The sequence below is a fragment of the Chelmon rostratus genome, chromosome 3, assembly GCF_017976325.1.
Source record: "Chelmon rostratus isolate fCheRos1 chromosome 3, fCheRos1.pri, whole genome shotgun sequence".
Lineage (NCBI taxonomy): Eukaryota > Metazoa > Chordata > Actinopteri > Chaetodontiformes > Chaetodontidae > Chelmon > Chelmon rostratus.
The window spans coordinates 15763357-15780744 of record NC_055660.1 but is presented as its reverse complement, the minus strand read 5'-3'; the positions used below and the strand labels follow the sequence as shown (position 1 = coordinate 15780744).

Below are 17388 nucleotides of genomic sequence, written 5' to 3'. Positions count from 1 at the left end.
TGTGGTTTTTGAGTGTCAGATTTAAAAAAATGTATGTTTAGACAGTTCAGGTCAGGGGTGGGGAACCTCCGGCATCCGAGCCGTATACTGCCAGCAGGGCTGTTTGATGGGGCATCTGAGGCAATTCATAGATACAAAAAAAGCAGTTACTTTTTCTCAGCAATAAAAGGAAAAAACTGAAGAGCAGCCACATCTTCCGAGTCGTCCCTGAACGCAACACTCACATAGCAGTTGATATCACATCAATGCATTATGGCGACTGTCAAGAAAAACTGTATCCAGTGCTCACAGTGATACAAAATGATTGCACGCCTCAGCTCCAACCATCGCAAGGGTTGGTGAATCAGAAGTGTTCAATCATTTAATATTTAAATGGTTTAGGTCATCTGATTTACCGTCAGCACATGTGCATTCATCATTCACACAGAGTCTCGGTAGCCGTGCATGTCTCATCTCTGGGTGGTAGAACCTCACACACTTTGTCTCTGCAACAGGCAAGAAAGACATTTAGAAATATTTTCTGTTGATTGATCACAGCATCACAGCACATCAGCAGATACACATTAAATATCTTGGTTGGTTTGGTTTGGTTTGGTTTTATTAATTCATGCTTGCAGTGGAGCCATGGCTCCACTGAAAAAACGCAGAACTTTACAAGAAAAACATTGGAAAAAGAAATTACACAACAATTTCAAAATTAAGAAACATAAATAAATAAGTAAAATATTTCTGGAATATATCAGGGCAGTGAAACAAAGGCAGTTAGCAGTCATGGTGGCCATGCTATATTATTGTTTTTTTGGTTTTTTTTTTCTTTTTTTTCTTTTTCTTTTTTCAGTCTAAGTAGTGTCATTATATAGCCTGACTGCTGTATGCAGTGTTGAGTTTCTCAGCCTGCTGGTCTTGGCCATGGGTTCAGCCAGCTTGTGCTGGTTCCTCAATGTCTTGGCTGTGCAATTGCCTCGTGTTGGGGGTAGCAGGTCATGCAGGGGGTGTTGCTCATCATGCATGTCCCTGATTAACTTCACTGCAGCCTCCTCCCTCCTGATCTGGAGTGATGGTAAGGGTTGTGAAAAGTTACCAGCTCTTCTTATGATGATTTTAGAGGCACATGTCTGGACCCGCTCTAGCTCTGCTTGTTGTTTTTTTGAGCAACCCACCAACTGAGCTGTATTCGAGGCATGGCCTGATGAGAGTGGTATAGATGGTGATGAGGCCATCTGCAGGTAGACCATATCTCGCCATGACAGTGAGACAGTGCAGCCTCTTGGAGGCAGTTTTTACTGCCTTCTCAATATGCACATCTCCGGTCAGCTTTTGATCCAGGTGGTATCCCAGATATTTTGTTGTTTCTACAACAGGTACTATCTGTCCCCCCAGCACCAGCGGGGGAGGTTGTGGGGGGTCACGTGCAAAGCATATCCGTAGCTCAGCTGACTTTTTCCCATTTAACATCATGTTGTTCTTTGCTGCCCATTCGTCCAGCCTTTGTGCCTCCAGGTGCATTGATGTGTCTGTCTTGACGTTGCATATGGGGATTGCTCTCGACAGCCCAATGTCGTCCACATATCCCACATCAAGAGTGTCCTCGAACACAGCATCCCGGGTAGCCATATAAAGGAGGAAGACATATGGGGAAACCACCCCCCCTTGTGGAACCCCCGATGTAACTTCAATCCAGGGGCTGTGGGCCCCATTTGCTATCACTCTTTGTCTCCTCCCTGTGATGTAGCTTAAAATCTTAAAAAATGTTTCTGAAATGTTTCTGAAATGTTTCTAAAATGTATCCTCATCTACTCTGTCAAGATCAATGTTGTGTTTTCAGCTAATTCAGTTAATTAATCTTAAGGATTTATTCATTTCTCCAGGTAGAATCTAAGAATCAAATAAGATTATTTTAAATGATGCGACAGAGCGCATTTAAGATTACACAGCACTAAATTGCTCATTAACCAGACCTTAATCTTACAGTACAGTTGGCAGATCACATTGTCGCACTAGGGGTCTTTGAAGAAAGCAAGGCTACTTGGTCTTAATGTGCGTGAGTGGAAATGACTTTGAGTGATCTTCTGTTTCTGAACATAACTTTACATCAACATGCAGCTGTTTACAGTTGTCAGTAAGGTGATTATGCTGGGTTTTGGACCCTGGCTCGTGCACAGAACAGCTTGTTAGCACTGTCCATGTGATAACCGTCAGCAATGTTCACCCTTAACTGACTAAGTCTTATGGAATCTCATTAACATCTGATCACATTATGCCCAATGGCCAATCAGCCTGCAACAACTTGCAACAAATAACACATTTTGAAAGGGGAGGAAGGCCAGACAAACTGATCTACCATCAACTGTCCTCCAATACGAATCGCTTCTGGAACAGCCCTACGAGTTGCTTTGAAAGACACTGACAAACAAAATGTTTTGCGGTTCAGGCATGAGCATTTGTCTCGGAGACTCACGTTCATTGTATTCATAGACAGACACAGCAGCTGGTTGTAAGACGGCCACTCTCAGCACTTGGCGGATCCTAAAAGTGATCTCCTCTGGTCGGACGTGAGAAACCTGTGGAGAGACGTCCAACAAGGGTACAATACACATGTGTGAGAGAGAGAAAGACGAGTTGATTTCAGCTGTTGTTTGGCCATGAAGATTCAAGATTCAAGATTCAAGATTCAAGATTTCTTTATTGTCATTGAGCATGACATGTCAATGAAATTTTCATTGGAACCCCCATATTAGAAACAAGATAATAAGGAAGATAAGAAAGATTATAAAATAAAATTGAGATACTAGAATAAAATAAACCAACATGCAGTAAAAATATTCGTAAATGCAATAAAAATATACCAGAAATGAAAATATACTAAGACAAGAAAAATATACTAAACAATAAACAATAAACAATAAAATATACCAGTGAAATGTACCAACAGCAGCTGAAATATACTAAAATGTATATACCGAATGCAAATGGCTGACCATTTAGTTAAGCGTGTGTGTACTTAAATGTTCACAGTAGACAGAAGGTGCAGGTGGAGGTGGAGGTGGAGGTGGAAAGTGCAGGGTGCAGTGGCTCATAGTTCTCACAGTCTCTCACTCTAGTTAGGGCTGGGGGTGATAGCTCTGACAGCTCTGGGGAAGAAGCTGTCCCTCAGTCTGTTGGTGGTGGTGCGGATGTTCCTGTACCGCTTTCCTGACAGTCTGTGGCCCGGATGACTGGGATCTGTGGCGATGGATCTTGCCCTCTTCCTCACCCGGCCTTCATATATAGAGTCTAGGTCAGGAAGGGGGCAGCCCACGATGCCCTGTGCAGTTTTAACCACCCATGCCAGTTGTTTCCTCTCCTGTGCCGTGCAGCTGCCATACCACACTGTCACACTAAGGCAGAGGATGATTTCAATGTTGTCCACACGCTCCACCACTTCTCCGTCCATGAGGAGGGGGGCGTGATCCGTCTTTCTGGACCTCCTGAAGTCCACAATGACCTCCTTGGTCTTCCCTGTGTTCAACACCAGGTTGTTGGCTGAACACCACTGGGTGAGCTGGTGTATCTTCTCTCTGTAGTGAGTCTCGTTGTTATTTGAGATGAGACCCACTACTGTAGTGTCGTCCGCAAACTTCACGACTGTGTTGGTGGGGTGGATGGCAGCACAGTCGTGAGTGAACAGGGTGAAGACGGCTGGGCTGAGGACACAACCCTGTGGCGTGCCCGTGCTGAGGACCAGAGGGGATGATGTTGTGCTCCCTATTCTCACCACCTGAGGCCTGTTGGTCTCTGATCCAGTGGTACAGTGACGCAGGCAGACCCACTGCGTGTAGCTTCAGCGCCAGTTTGTCTGGGATGATGGTGTTGAAAGCTGAGCTAAAGTCTACAAATAGCATCCGGACGTGGGTGTTGGGCTGCTGCAGGTGGGTCAGGGCTGTGTGCAGGGTGATGGAGACAGCATCCTCTGTGGGCCGATTCCCTCTGTAGGCAAACTGAAGGCTGTCTAGGTCCGAGGGGATGAAGCCTCTAATGTACCTGAGAATAATCTGCCAAAACCCATGATTACCGGGGTCAGAGCAACAGGCCGGTAATCATTCAGGCAGGTGATGGATGTCTTCTTAGGTACCGGTAACAATGAAATACGCACACACAATAGCGGACCTCACTGCCGACAGGTTACATGAGTAGAATGCAGTTCCACTGAAAACTTTAATGGTTGGCAGACTAAACAAGCACTGACTGGCCACTAACAAACTAGAGGTTCGAGTAACTCTCTTCAAGGACCTACAGGTCCAAATATATAACTGAGGAGCACCACTGGGCTAGTGTGAAGAATTAAAAGCGCAAAGCCAATTTAAGGAAATAACAGTTCTCACAGTCCCTGAGTGTGTGCAAATATATGAAGGTAAAAACAAGACAACAAGAAAGATAAAACAGGACAGCAATGCAATCTTAGATGTTCTCTCTTGTTAATAAACTTATTTGAATTTGATAAAGGTAACCAGAGAGAAAAAGGGGATAGAGGGAAGTCTCACCTTGTCCAGGTAAATGATGAGTGAGCCTCTTTCGGTCAGGAATGTGTCCATTTCATATCTTGCAATAGTATGGCCCCGTCTTCTGGACAGCTACACACACACACACAGACTGGATATAGAAGATTGTCTGACCCTGTATGTTTGTATGTTTTTGTGCATATAAGCTCTTACTAAGTCCAGGTCACGTGTGTTAGCAGTGAAGCCAGTTAACAAGGCAATTTCCAAGACTGACATGGTTGCATCGCGGTCTACGTCCTTAAACCTGTACAGAAAATGGACAGCATGATTCAAACAATTACATAAAAATGGTGGGTGAGAAGAAAGCAAAGCTCTTTATCCAATTTAACATCCAGCTGCTGACAGGGGAGAGAGTAACAGGCAACATTTGAATCAACAATATATCGTGGAGAAATTATTATCTCTTCAATACTTACAGGACCTCTATTTTCAGCTTGTATACATGCTCATCCCAATCCAGTTTCTCTGCAGGTGCAAAACATTTGATGAGCATTAAGTTTGTTCGTGTTCCTCATAAAAGAAAAATACTAGGCAGCAAAACCAACTCAACAGACAAACATAAGCAAGACAAGGATAGCTAAAATAAAAACCAACCACAAACAGAAAGACAGGCAGAAAGAGGCAGATTACCTGGCAGGAGCTGCACTGACAAGTTAAACTTCGGACAGTCGCTTTCCTTTTCTTTAGGCAGAGCGTAATACAGCGACTCCAGCTGTCATGTAGAGAATGCATTCGTGAGAAATCAGCACAGCCTCAAAAACAGGCCAAGATAAATTAAAAAAAAAAGTATTTTGTCTCATTTAAAATGCATTATATCTTCAAGTCATTTATTACAACGCACAACAGACACTCAAATATCAAACAAAAAATGTGTTGCGCTCACTGTCACTGTTGCTTCTCCGCTTCCTGTGGCAGTCACATTTACATCCGCGTTTATAGTAGAGATCTAATGAGATTTCAAATATGCACACATGCAAACAAACACATTCAGTGCACACACATGCACAGGTATCAGTAGGCAGTCAGTCGACAATCATCACTAAGATAGAGTATGCAGAACAAACACACAAAAGCGAAAGGAAATCTGACTTTAAAGCCAATTTTATATTCAACATTGAAACATATTAAAGAGAGAGAGTCACAAATCCAGAGAGAGCAACGAGAGCCCTGCAGCTCTAGTTTAACTTGTTAGCCCCTGTATTTAATTTTATACACATTATATTCTATTCCAAAAATGTAAGTACTGCATTTTTTTATGTCTTATTTGTCAGGAATAATATGTGCTACAATAACTCCATGTTGGATGCCACAAGGTTTGTTCCCAACAGAGTTTGAGTTGCTGTACTGATCTGATTACTGCTGGAAAAACTGCCTTTGTAGCTCATACTAAGTGTATGCGCATGCGTTTGTGTGTGTGTGTTCTCACTTTAGATGTTCTTGTGGCGTAGTAGTTGTTCCTGTTGAAGTTGTACTTGTCAGGCTTTGACCTGCCTGGCAACATTATGTCCACGTTCAGATCATACTCTGGTTCTTTAGCACTGGCCCAGTACTCAGCTACAGCCTGGTACACCATTATGGTAGCCTGGAGAGAGAGACATACTCAATACCCTCAATATACTCAATACGAAAACAGGCAAAACAGCACTAAAAATCTTAAACATGGACACATGCAGTTAAAGCTCCCAGACAGAGAAGGAGCGAGTCCTGTGTTACCTGAGTGGATCCATAGCCTCCTCCCACCCTCTGCTGTTGACTGAACCACCTGACAACAGGTGTTGCATCTTCAAAAGCCTAACAGGAGGCAAGAATTTAAGAAAATGTTATTCTTTTAATCGTTTTAATCGTTATTTGTTCTTGTCTCTCTATCATTCTTCTTAGCACCCTTATTGTTCTTATTCTGCATCTTATTGTGAGTGAATGTCTCCATTGGGAGATCAATAAAGTCTGATCTAATCTAATCTAAAATGAGAAGCAACAAAAAAACTATAGTAAAAGACAAACACTTGCCTTTTTAGTTTAGTTTAAAAAGTCTTTCTGTGATATTTTTTGGCGACAACTGAAAAATCTCAACAACAATCAGGTTCGTAATTCTGTGCAGACATTCATGGTCCCCAGAGGATGAAGCCTGACCTTGTGACACTGACTGTGGGAGCCCCAGACTTTAGTGTGAGTGAATTATCTTTACAATTCATGTGTGGGTTATCCTTAGATTTGGGACAGATTTTCAAGGTCTACAGGGTATTTTATTTTTAGGATTTTCATAATCCCTTTGACAATGCTTTTTTTATTGCCATCATGGGGTAAAAAATGGGACTTTTTTGGGGTGTTTATTACCACAAACCTGCAAACTGACATTTGTCCAAATGTCACCCTCACTTGTGCTTTGTCTATGAATTTCTAAATGAATGGATTATGGCTCTGTTGTTTTTTGGTTTTTATGTATTGAAAAACACGCATAAGTACATAAGTGGTACATGCTCACCTCAGCCTTGACAAGAGCAAGAAGAGCGTAAGCTGTGGCCTCCAGTGTGTAAACATTTCCCTTAGGTACTGGCCAGTGGGACAACGCTACACACACACACACACACACACACACACACACACACACACACACACACAAAGTAAACAAACAGTAAATATTCTTTCTGATCATGTTTAGGAAAATTATGTAAGGAAACCTGTGGAGAAACTGAGGAGGATCGCCCGGTTGAGTTTGTTTTCATTGGCCAGGGCGTATGATGTCATTGCAACAGCGTATGGGTTGGTGAGGGCGGGCAGACGCCTCTCCAGGTAGGCCACTGCTTTGTCTATACTGCCTGGAAGACTCTGGACAAAAAGAAAAGAAAGGAGGGCGAAAGGAGAATAAGCAGAGAACAAATGCAGTCGATAGCTGGAATTACATTGTAAACATAAAAGGCTGTCAAATGGGTCTGATAACTGTAATCTGTCTGTTTCGAAAATATGCTTCTGTTGAGGAATTCATAGAATTTGACCACCACAAAGAGGTCTCATTACGTCACATATGTGTCAGAGAGGTATCTGAGAAGCAGAGAAGTGGTCCCTTTTTACAAAATACCATCACAGTCTTGAATTTAATGATCCCATACAAATGTAATACCAAGAGTTTTTCCAGCAAATGTCGCAACTGGAATATTGCAAATCCTACAATAATTTCAGCACAAGTGACTATTCACTAAACCCCTCCCCTGGACAGATAGGTAGGTAGGTAGAATCATAGCTGGATTGCAGTGAGCAGTTAGTAAGTTGTTCTTAACCTTTCCAAAACTGAAAAGCACACAAAAGTGTAAGGAACTGATTAAACTGTGTGTTTATCTATTCTTTTATAAGTTTCCATTGTTAGCATGTCCATTTAAGAGGCTTATTGTCTACAGTAGTAGTCAAGTGTTTGAGGGGCTTCATGTTTAAAAAAGCCTAACATGCACCTCATGACTAGCACATTCACTGTGTAGTGTTTCCAAACAGCGTGGCAGTTATTGCATGATATTGGAGGCAACTTTCGGCAACTCCATCCTGCTGTTTGTTGTATGTGGAGAACCCCAGCAAACATTATCCAAGATCGCATTACGGTGTTGATTTCAGCAGTTGGTAAAAAATGGAAACACGCTGTCCAAAAATCTGAACAAATGTAAGCAGCCATGTTATGTTATGAAATCAGTCTGATGCAAAAATGTTTCCTTCTTGTACTCTTAAGACAGGGACTAACCACTATCTTGCAGCTAGCGTTTGCTGAATTAGGTATCTAGCAGCAGATGACAAACTCTGGCAGCAACTCTTGGCTAAAAATTAAGGCTGCTTTTGCCTGCCTCGAATGAAGAACCCACTGTCTCAAAAATCATTAAGCATTTCGAGTGTTAAACCTGCCCCCATTACCATTGTGAACTGTATAATGTGCCGTGTGAGTTAAAGACAGCTTGATGGGAGTAGCAACAGTAACGAAGCGGGGCAGGCTTAGCAAATGGTCAGTTGCTTCACTGGTTCAGAGCTTCAGAAAGCTTTGTTTTGCTCATCGCTGTAGAGCCAGTAACTGAAGAAATGAAAGGGGTAGAGAAGAGAAAAACATGTATGGAGGTACTCACATTAACGGTGGCAGCACATGATGTGCGTGACTCTTGCATAGCAATGAGGCAGAAGGCCGTCATGGAGGCATCTGAATCTGCGCCTCGCACGTCACCCTGCACATGCATGCACACACACAGACATGTTTGTATTCACATGAGATGTTAGTCAATGACATGTAACTGTTTTCACCTCAATTTCTTTACATTTAGTTTAAGGAATTCTGTCAATGAAATCAGTGCACTTACGATCATCTCTCCGTGGACCACCTTTCCAAGCTCTCTAAACAGGCCGTCAGGCTGCTGTGCGTAGAGAATCAGAAAATTGACAGCGTCACAGATGACGTTGTTTGGCACTGCCACCAGATAGTTGGCCATGGCGAACACCTTGACAACATAAGCTGTCAGCCTTCAAGAGGAGAGATGGTGTAACTGTTTCACATTTGCTTTATGTTATTAATTTGTACATAAAATACACCCAACATGTTAATGTTGTTAAAAAAGTTAAATACATTTATGCATGAGTTTATGGATGTTTGGGTGCCTCACCAGGTGCTACTTTTGGAACTGGTCCAAGCAGAAAAAGACCCATCCCTTTTACGGAAGGTAAGCTCTTTCTGATAGCCTTAACAAAAGAAGAACATGCAAGCTTTTTAGTGACTGCCATTGAACTCTGCTGAATCTTGTCCATTGGAAGCCGGTTGGAGGAGTGTCATTAAATTGCACTCCTTAGTTAAACAAAAATTTCTGGTACCTGTACTAACAAATGCAGCCTACCGGTTTTGATGTGTTGGAGAGCTTCGTTACGCTTATGTAAGCCCACAGTTTCCCACTGGTTGGTTATGTCCAAATATACAGTTGCAATGACAGGCAGTGTCATGTGGATCATGTTCTGCTCCCCAGAGCCTACGGGCTGTCGGATCAGAGAACCCATAGAGTTCCCACTAATGACGTTTGCCACTAGTGTACTTCTCTGCTCTTTTCCTGTGTGGACACAGATCACGGTCCTCATAAGGTGGTCAGTTGCAACAAAATCTTTGGCAACAATAACAGCTAATAATGCAAAGTGAGAATATACAGACACGCTGTCACATTACATTTCCAGACACAAGATAATGGGCCCTATTATCATGCAAACAAGTTAGTGGTGGCAGAAATGGAGCTTCAATGCAGCTGAGGTGTCGTTTATGAATTTTGTTGCTCATTTTGCCATTCAGTTGTAATTGTACCCCTTCCAAATTAGGGGTCAACCCATATAATTTTTGCAGGGTTGATAGCAACAACTACCAATACCAATTGTTAGTAATAAATGAGACCAATAACCAATATTAGTAACGGATGCCAGTGGCGTGCACAGACTTTTTGAGGGGCAGGGGCGAAAAGGAAAAAAAGGGCACATATAGCGCATCCTCGCCACTGAAGAGGGCACTTTAGCACGCGTTTTGGCTCCCAGGGGGCACTTTAGCACACGTTTTGGCTCCTAGGGGGCACTTTAGCGCATTTTGGCTCCCACGGGGCACTTTAGCACGCGTTTTGGCATCCAAGAGGGCACTTTAGCGCGTGTTTTGGCATCCAAGAGGGCACTTTAGCATGTGTTTTGTCTCCCAGGGGCACTTTAGAGCGCGTTTTGGCATCCAAGTGGGCACTTTAACACACGTTTCGGCTCCCAAGAGGGCACTTTAACACACGTTTCGGCTCCCAAGAGGGCACTTTAGCACGCGTTTTGGCGTCCAAGAGGGCACTTTAGAGTGTGTTTTGGAGTCCAAGAGGGCACTTTAGAGGGTGTTTTGGCTCCCCGGGGGGGACACTTTAGCGCGTGTTTTGGCTCCCAAGAGGGCACTTTAGCACACGTTTTGGAGTCCAAGAGGGCACTTTAGAGCGTGTTTTGGCTCCCAAGAGGGCACTTTAGCACGCGTTTTGGAGTCCAGGAGGGCACTTTAGAGCGCGTTTTTCAAAAACTGGGCCACAAGGGGGGGTGGTCGCCCCCCCTGCCCCCCCCCTGCCAGATGCACATTTGCAGTAAAAATGAAAATCTTGATGTCAAAATTTAGAACAACTCTCAAATATAGTGATAGCTAAGACCTGTCATTCAAAACTAGGCTACTTCATCCACCTTGATCCACCTTGCAGGGCAATTCATTGATACAAAAAAGCAATTAACTTTTTCAGCATTAAAGAGAATAACATAAAAGGGTAGACTAAGGCTAATCTTGAGCATCATTGCAGCCACATACATGCTAAACTGGATGAGCTGTGTGGACAAACGTGCTTGGATAAAGATAATGCTCTTCAGTGGAGTTAGGGGGCCAACAAGCAGCTTTGACGAGACCACATTCTAACAGAGACAGCGTTCTGCAGGACAGCTTTGTGGTGAGAGAGCTAAAAGGTAAGAACTGAAAGTCTCTAACAACAATATCCTGCACATCTGTACAAGAACCAGAGTCAGAGACAGCTTAAGGACACACTTCAGTGATGCTACCAGTAACAGGTAGTCGTATGACCGGTCCTGGTCAGTTACGTGCAAGAAATACTGTTCTAAATACTGCTCTAACGTTGGAAACACCTGCTGGAACTGCTCCAGTCTACAAATGCATTCTCCTGTACCTGTCTGTGGCACAATAGCCTTGTGGGTGGGACATGAATAAGACGACAGAGTGGCGACTACAGACAGAGAGGGTCTGATGCACCAGCACCAAAGTAGGATTTTTTTAAGTTAATATATTTTATATTGGCAACGGGATTACATTTTATATATATATATATATATATATATATATATATATATATATATATATATATATATATACAGTGTGTATAGATATATATATATGTACAGACGTGTAGGATATTGTTGTTAGAGACTCCAATAATTGGAAAAATGCTGAATATTGGATATGATAATTGGCCACTGCCCTGTTGCATAAAACCACTTATGCTTAAGTTGTTCTTAAAATTTAATCTAAGGATGTCTTCAACAAAATGATTTGCATAAAATCACCATCAGGACTTCTTTTGATGATGTAAGGGAAATGCTTTGATCTCTAAGTTTTTGCCTTTAGCTACTTAAGCATTACAAGTAAGTCTTCAGTATTAAGTATACACATCCCTCATGAGTTGCTAGATGGTCTTATACTTAAGACAACGGCTGAATTTATGTGATTTTTCAGAAGGAGGAGGTACCAAGATGCATTTTTGGGACAGGACAATTAGGCAAGGAGACAACCGAAGAGGCTCTATGCAACACTCCTAAATGAAACCCTTGGTGCATGGCCACAAAACCCTCAAATCTATGTTCTTCCTTTCACTTTCTCCAACAATTAATTTATCTGCTGCATATTGAAATGTTATTTAAAATACTCAACAAAAAACAACAAATTCAGTGTGATGCATGTACCTTTTAGCCCTTTTTTAGCTACATGATAGGATTAGAGCCAGTTTCAGGAAAATATGCCCCCTGATCTCACCTGTCACAGAGATTTGCATGCTCGTAGGTGTGTTTGGAACCAAATCTTTGAGAGGAATTTCACTGCTGATAGTTACCTGTTGTTTGCCATCTGAAGGAAGAGACAATTGGCAAATTACCAGATTAGCAAAAAAGAAGCTTGATTTTTTTTTTTTCTTGTTGCAGCTGTTTCAATAAGAAACTTACCGACACCTTTGTTCTTCGGGTCTAGTGTTATAGTCTTAATGGATTTTGTTAGTACACCTTCAGGCTGGAAAAACAGCACATCAGGAATGACAAGTACAACAAAATACAGCAGGGCTTGCAGGTTAAAGTTAAGATTCTTACTCTTTTTTCCAGTAGGATTGATAAACTTTATATACACAAAAAGTATCAAACATTATATTTTTCATCCCCGAGGTAGGAGCTGCATACAGCTTCTCATCTGAAGATGTCTGTGAAGATTCAGTCATCCAGGTCAGGGTTAACCAAGGAGGGCAGAATCTAGGGCCACTGGATTTGGTTGTACATAGATACATGAAAACATTTAACCTCTCTTCCAAAGGGACTGTTCAGTTCTAAGTGACTGGTGGGGAGTCCCAGCTATTTACAACCCCACAACTCCACAGGGGTCAAATGCCTGGGACTCCCCACAAGTCACTTAGAACTGAAGAAGTCTCGTGGGTGAGAGGTGAAATGTTTTCAAGTAAAACCGAGTACAGAGCAGAGTTGCCCTCGATTCAACCCTCCATGGATTCTCAGCTGAGCGTCAGCCCAGTGTTGTTGTTGCAGCTGTCTTAAAGCGGCCACACACACATGCAAATCAGACAGCTACAGGCCCCAAATGAAAATGCAAAGTTTAAATCTTGTCCAATTCTATTATTTAGATTAAATGTTTACTGCAGTAAGAGAAGAGTTCAGAGTGTACAGAGTGTGTTTCTCTTACCACCACCCGCAGCATCTTCACGATTCCGTCACTGAGTGATGAGTCTTTAACGGCTGCCTTGACCTCAGTGCGGACTAGTCCTTCCTTCATGGGAATAATGATGAAGGGCACAGATCGTGTGGTATGGGGCGCAACCCTTACCTCCTGACAATACCTCCCAATCTTAAAAGCTGCACTGCACATATGCTCCTCCTCAATCAGATCCACACGCACCTGAAACGGGTAAAGATGGAGAGGAGGAAAAATCGATCTATCAATATTCAGACGTTGGCAAATGAAAAGGAAAAATCTGAATAAATGACAGGTGTATATAAAAAAACATGTTTCCAGGGCACATGGGAAATACGTGCAATAGCACAAGCCTTTTGCTATCTCACTGATGATCTAAAATTCACCCCAACTCTCATCACTTCTCCTGTGCCCTTGATTGATTGTTTTCTCTACTGGCGCTTTCATTTGTGTTCTTATATTTGGGGCAAGCTACGTTTTTTATTTTACTTAATGTTATTATGCTTTTATTGCTTATTTTAAACGTCATTCTAACACCTTTCTTTGCCTATGTAGCAATACTATATACATAAAGCTGCTGTGCCTTGCCTAATGCTTAAATCCAGGGCAGTGGCAAGAATAAAGATATCTACCATTAAAGGAAAATATCGACATTTTTGGAAATACCCTTGTCACATTTTTGGTGGGGAGTAAGACGAGAAAATTGATGCTACTTTTATACTTGTTTGTTGAATATGAAGGTACAGCCAACAGCCAGTTAGGTTAGCACAAACACTGGAACACTGGAGGGAAAACAGCTCCTACAATTATCAGCCTCTTTATTATCTATTTAGAATCCAGCTTCTAAAAAAGTTGGGACCCTTTTAAAACAAACACAGAATGCAATCATTTGCAATTCCTTTTTGACATACATTGAATTGAATACAGTGCAAAGACAAGACATTTATGTTCAAGGTGCTAAACTTTGTTTTTTGTAAATATGCATTAATTCTGAATTTGCAATCCAAATAAAAAAACAAAGTGTACTCAGTTTGTAGGCTAGCTGTTTCCCCCTGCCTCCAGTTATTTTTGCTAAACTAGGCTAATTATGTCCTGACGCTCCACACCGAACATACAGACATGATAATGATACTGATGTTCTTCGCTCAGTCTTGGAAAGAATACCATAAGCAAATTTCCCAAAATAAGTATTCCTCTAACAAGAAGATTGTGAGTATGATGTGTGATACGCTAACAGAGGCTGATGATGGGCATTGGTGAATTTAATTTTTGAACCACATGCGATATCCTTTGGTCAGTAAATCTGGTATAATTTAAATAAAAATTGCACTGCGTATTCGTGGGTCGTATCTTTCATCAGTGGCGTGCACGGGGGGCGACTGCCCCCGCTCGTGGCCCAATAGTTGAAAAACGCGTGCTAAAGTGCCACCTGGGAGCCAAAATGCGCATTAAAGTGCCCTCTTGGGAGCCAAAACACGTGCTAAAGTGCCCTCTTGGACACCAAAATGCGCGCTACAGTGCCCTCTTGGACACCAAAATGCGTGCTAAAGTGCCCTCTTGGAAGCCAAAACACACGCTAAAGTGCCCTCTTGGACACCAAAACGATTGGTAAAGTGCCCTCTTGGACACCAAAACGCGCGCTAAAGTGCCCTCTTGGAGGCCAAAACGCGCACTAAAGTGCCCCCTGGGAGCCAAAACGCGCGCTAAAGTGCCCTCTTGGAAGCCAAAACGTGCACTAAAGTGCCCCCTGGGAGCCAAAACGTGCGCTAAAGTGCCCTCTTGGAAGCCAAAATGCGTGCTAAAGTGCCCCCTGGGAGCCATAACGCGCATTAAAGTGCCCTCTTGGGAGCCAAAACGCGTGCTAAAGTGCCCTCTTGGGATCCAAAACGTGTGCTGAAGTGCCCTCTTGGACGCCAAAACGCGGGCTCAAGTGCCCTCTTGGACGCCAAAACGCGTGCTCAAGTGAAGTCCTTTTCGCCCCTGCCCTTCAAAAAGTCTGTGCACGCCACTGTCTTTCATAGTAAACAGTGCCATCTGTCCTTAAACACGAGAGCAGAGTAGCCCAGACTCACAGTGATGGAATCTGGGCTGTAGTTATGTAGGACAGCCTTAATTTCGAGCTGCTCTCCACGGACAGCAGAGTACGGCAGCCTGAGATCAATGTAGAATTCCTTCCGGATAATGACCTCTAATGGATCAGCCACGCAGATACCTTAAAGTCAAGGAGAAAAATAAGCATGAGATAAAACAAAAGGAAAAGAATGAGGGGAAGAGGATTTTACGGGAACAGGCGAAGTGAAGATGGTTAAATTTCTTTAATATTTTACTGTTGCAGCCCACTGAAGTTTCATGCTGCCTGCCTGAGTGAGCCCTGACTGAGCTGTGGACGACTGCCAAAGGACCACCAACCACTCTGCCCTTGACTTAACAAGCCATAATCTTATCCGGTGGTAGTAGATGAGGTTATCATTTCACACTGAATCATATTTCCTGTATGTGTATGTATTGTAAAAATTCATTTATATGACATATGTTGTCACAACTCTTCAAGAGGAACCAAAAGATTCAGCAAACAAAAAAACAAATGTCCGATTGCTGAAATATAACAATGTTGTAAAAGAGTATTGAAATGTCATTGACAAGTCTTTTTTGGCATTTTGATGCTATGCGACAGCTGACAGTTGAGGCAGACAGGGGATGTGGTTATAAAGAGGGGGGATACACAACAAACGACCAGGACAGAATCAAGCCAAAAACACTGCAGTTATCCACTCAAAGACAGCCTGTGCGAGCACAATGAATTTAAAGAAAAAGTCAAGTCACATGGAGAAAGAAAAAGAACCTCACCGTGAGTTCTTGACAGACTGATGCCAGTGAACTGCCGGGTTGTGATTGAGTCTTGCAAAGGAACATTTTTCACATATGATGTGGCTTGACTGAAACAAAGACAAGTGTCGTCAGCGTCAGTGGAGAAGAAATTCCACCAAAGCTGAAGTCTTAGTGACTGTGTGTGTATTTCTGTCGTCTCACCAGTTCGGTGTGTTTCGAGGGCAAGCAGGCAGTTTGATTTCTGACCACAGCCAACTGCCAGGGAACCTGGTGCGAGAAACGACTTCATTGCTGTCCATGTAACTGTGGTCCTCCTCACCTGAAGCGCCCCAATAAATGATTTGAGCATGAAAGCAAGCTTAAACAATCTAACCAGAACACAGTCACAACAGGTAAGTTTGAAGGCTATTGAAATTTAAATTACGTGGCATGGTAGCTTCCTACAATTCAGCATTTACAGTCAGCAGCTGCCACACACCACTACATTGACAAATACTGTATTTAAAGAGTCAGACATCCAAGAAACATTTGGAGAGCCTGAGCTGGCATGCACAAGTTCAGCAAAATATGTGGTTACTGGGTAATTTGAGCTCTGATTCTTACTCGAGCTGGTGTGGAAGTCCATTAGAGCACTGCCTCGTTTCCTCCTGCTGGGGGCTGCACACTTTAAATCTGTATAAGTATAAACAGAGTCTGCTTGCTAGGGATAGGTCATTTGACACAGTAATGCCTCTTTGTCCAAACACAATAAAATGCATTATTCTAAAAATCACATGAAGGAACAAATGCTTTAACCCCTCTGCCTCATGTACACTTCTAGTGGAGGTACACTGATGGTGTGCAAACACCCGCAGGGATTGAATTGCAGCGTGTTTCAGGGCTGCCAGCTGCTGCTTTCTCACTCAGTGAAGAAAAAATTGTTGTCTCCATTCGTCACTTAGACATAAAAAACATGGGAACGCGGGATCCATAATCAGACAATATTTGACCGGAATTCCTCCTGCTTGTCTGGGACAATGAAGTCTTCCAGGATACAAGGACCAGCACCAACTGGAAACTCTGCACACACAACATCACTTTCATTGACTAAAAATATAACGTAGGTCAAGCTGAAACAAGCGGAGAATTCAACAACACGGTATAGGACATAGTTTTTATATGTGTAGGTGTGTTGATCTTTTAAAAGACATGTTGTGTTGACATAATATAAAAGTAGTATGGCTCTTTTTCCTCTTATGGATGTAATGCACAAAAGCCTATTTGAATGGTTCGAACCTATGTTTTTTTAGATAGAATATTCAGACGTCATTTTTGGCCAATTTTGACAGCTCGACTGCTAGTTAGTCAATCAATGTCTTTGAAGATGCTAGCTTCCTTTGCATTCAGCATGTGCTTTTGTTTATGTTTATTATATTTTAAATCATCCTCATCAACCCCCGCGGCCAGGAATGAAAGGTTGAGGAGCTGCTCAACGTGGTACGTCAGACTGTTGTGCCCGCATCTTTACAGAGACCTGGCACCACCACAACATCCCTGATCAAGGTATCA

At 42.6% G+C, this 17388-nt stretch overlaps 1 protein-coding gene across 1 annotated transcript in view; it reads right to left on the bottom strand.

Moving 5' to 3' along the window:
• The window catches only part of LOC121604481 (complement C3-like), a 54635-nt gene that overhangs the window by 26229 nt on the left and 11018 nt on the right, over nucleotides 1–17388 (bottom strand). Inside the window, exons 17-38 of the mRNA XM_041934003.1 lie at nucleotides 16444–16512; nucleotides 16042–16159; nucleotides 15859–15947; nucleotides 15084–15223; nucleotides 13003–13215; nucleotides 12264–12327; nucleotides 12079–12168; nucleotides 9392–9598; nucleotides 9164–9239; nucleotides 8864–9023; nucleotides 8636–8731; nucleotides 7217–7364; nucleotides 7021–7106; nucleotides 6252–6329; nucleotides 5965–6120; nucleotides 5422–5484; nucleotides 5169–5250; nucleotides 4955–5003; nucleotides 4692–4782; nucleotides 4521–4610; nucleotides 2459–2561; nucleotides 396–485 (exon numbers count right to left, since the gene is read on the bottom strand). Of these exons, the coding sequence (XP_041789937.1) occupies nucleotides 396–485; nucleotides 2459–2561; nucleotides 4521–4610; nucleotides 4692–4782; nucleotides 4955–5003; nucleotides 5169–5250; nucleotides 5422–5484; nucleotides 5965–6120; nucleotides 6252–6329; nucleotides 7021–7106; nucleotides 7217–7364; nucleotides 8636–8731; nucleotides 8864–9023; nucleotides 9164–9239; nucleotides 9392–9598; nucleotides 12079–12168; nucleotides 12264–12327; nucleotides 13003–13215; nucleotides 15084–15223; nucleotides 15859–15947; nucleotides 16042–16159; nucleotides 16444–16512 (2358 nt within the window). The remainder of the gene's footprint in view (nucleotides 1–395; nucleotides 486–2458; nucleotides 2562–4520; nucleotides 4611–4691; nucleotides 4783–4954; nucleotides 5004–5168; nucleotides 5251–5421; nucleotides 5485–5964; nucleotides 6121–6251; nucleotides 6330–7020; nucleotides 7107–7216; nucleotides 7365–8635; nucleotides 8732–8863; nucleotides 9024–9163; nucleotides 9240–9391; nucleotides 9599–12078; nucleotides 12169–12263; nucleotides 12328–13002; nucleotides 13216–15083; nucleotides 15224–15858; nucleotides 15948–16041; nucleotides 16160–16443; nucleotides 16513–17388) is intronic.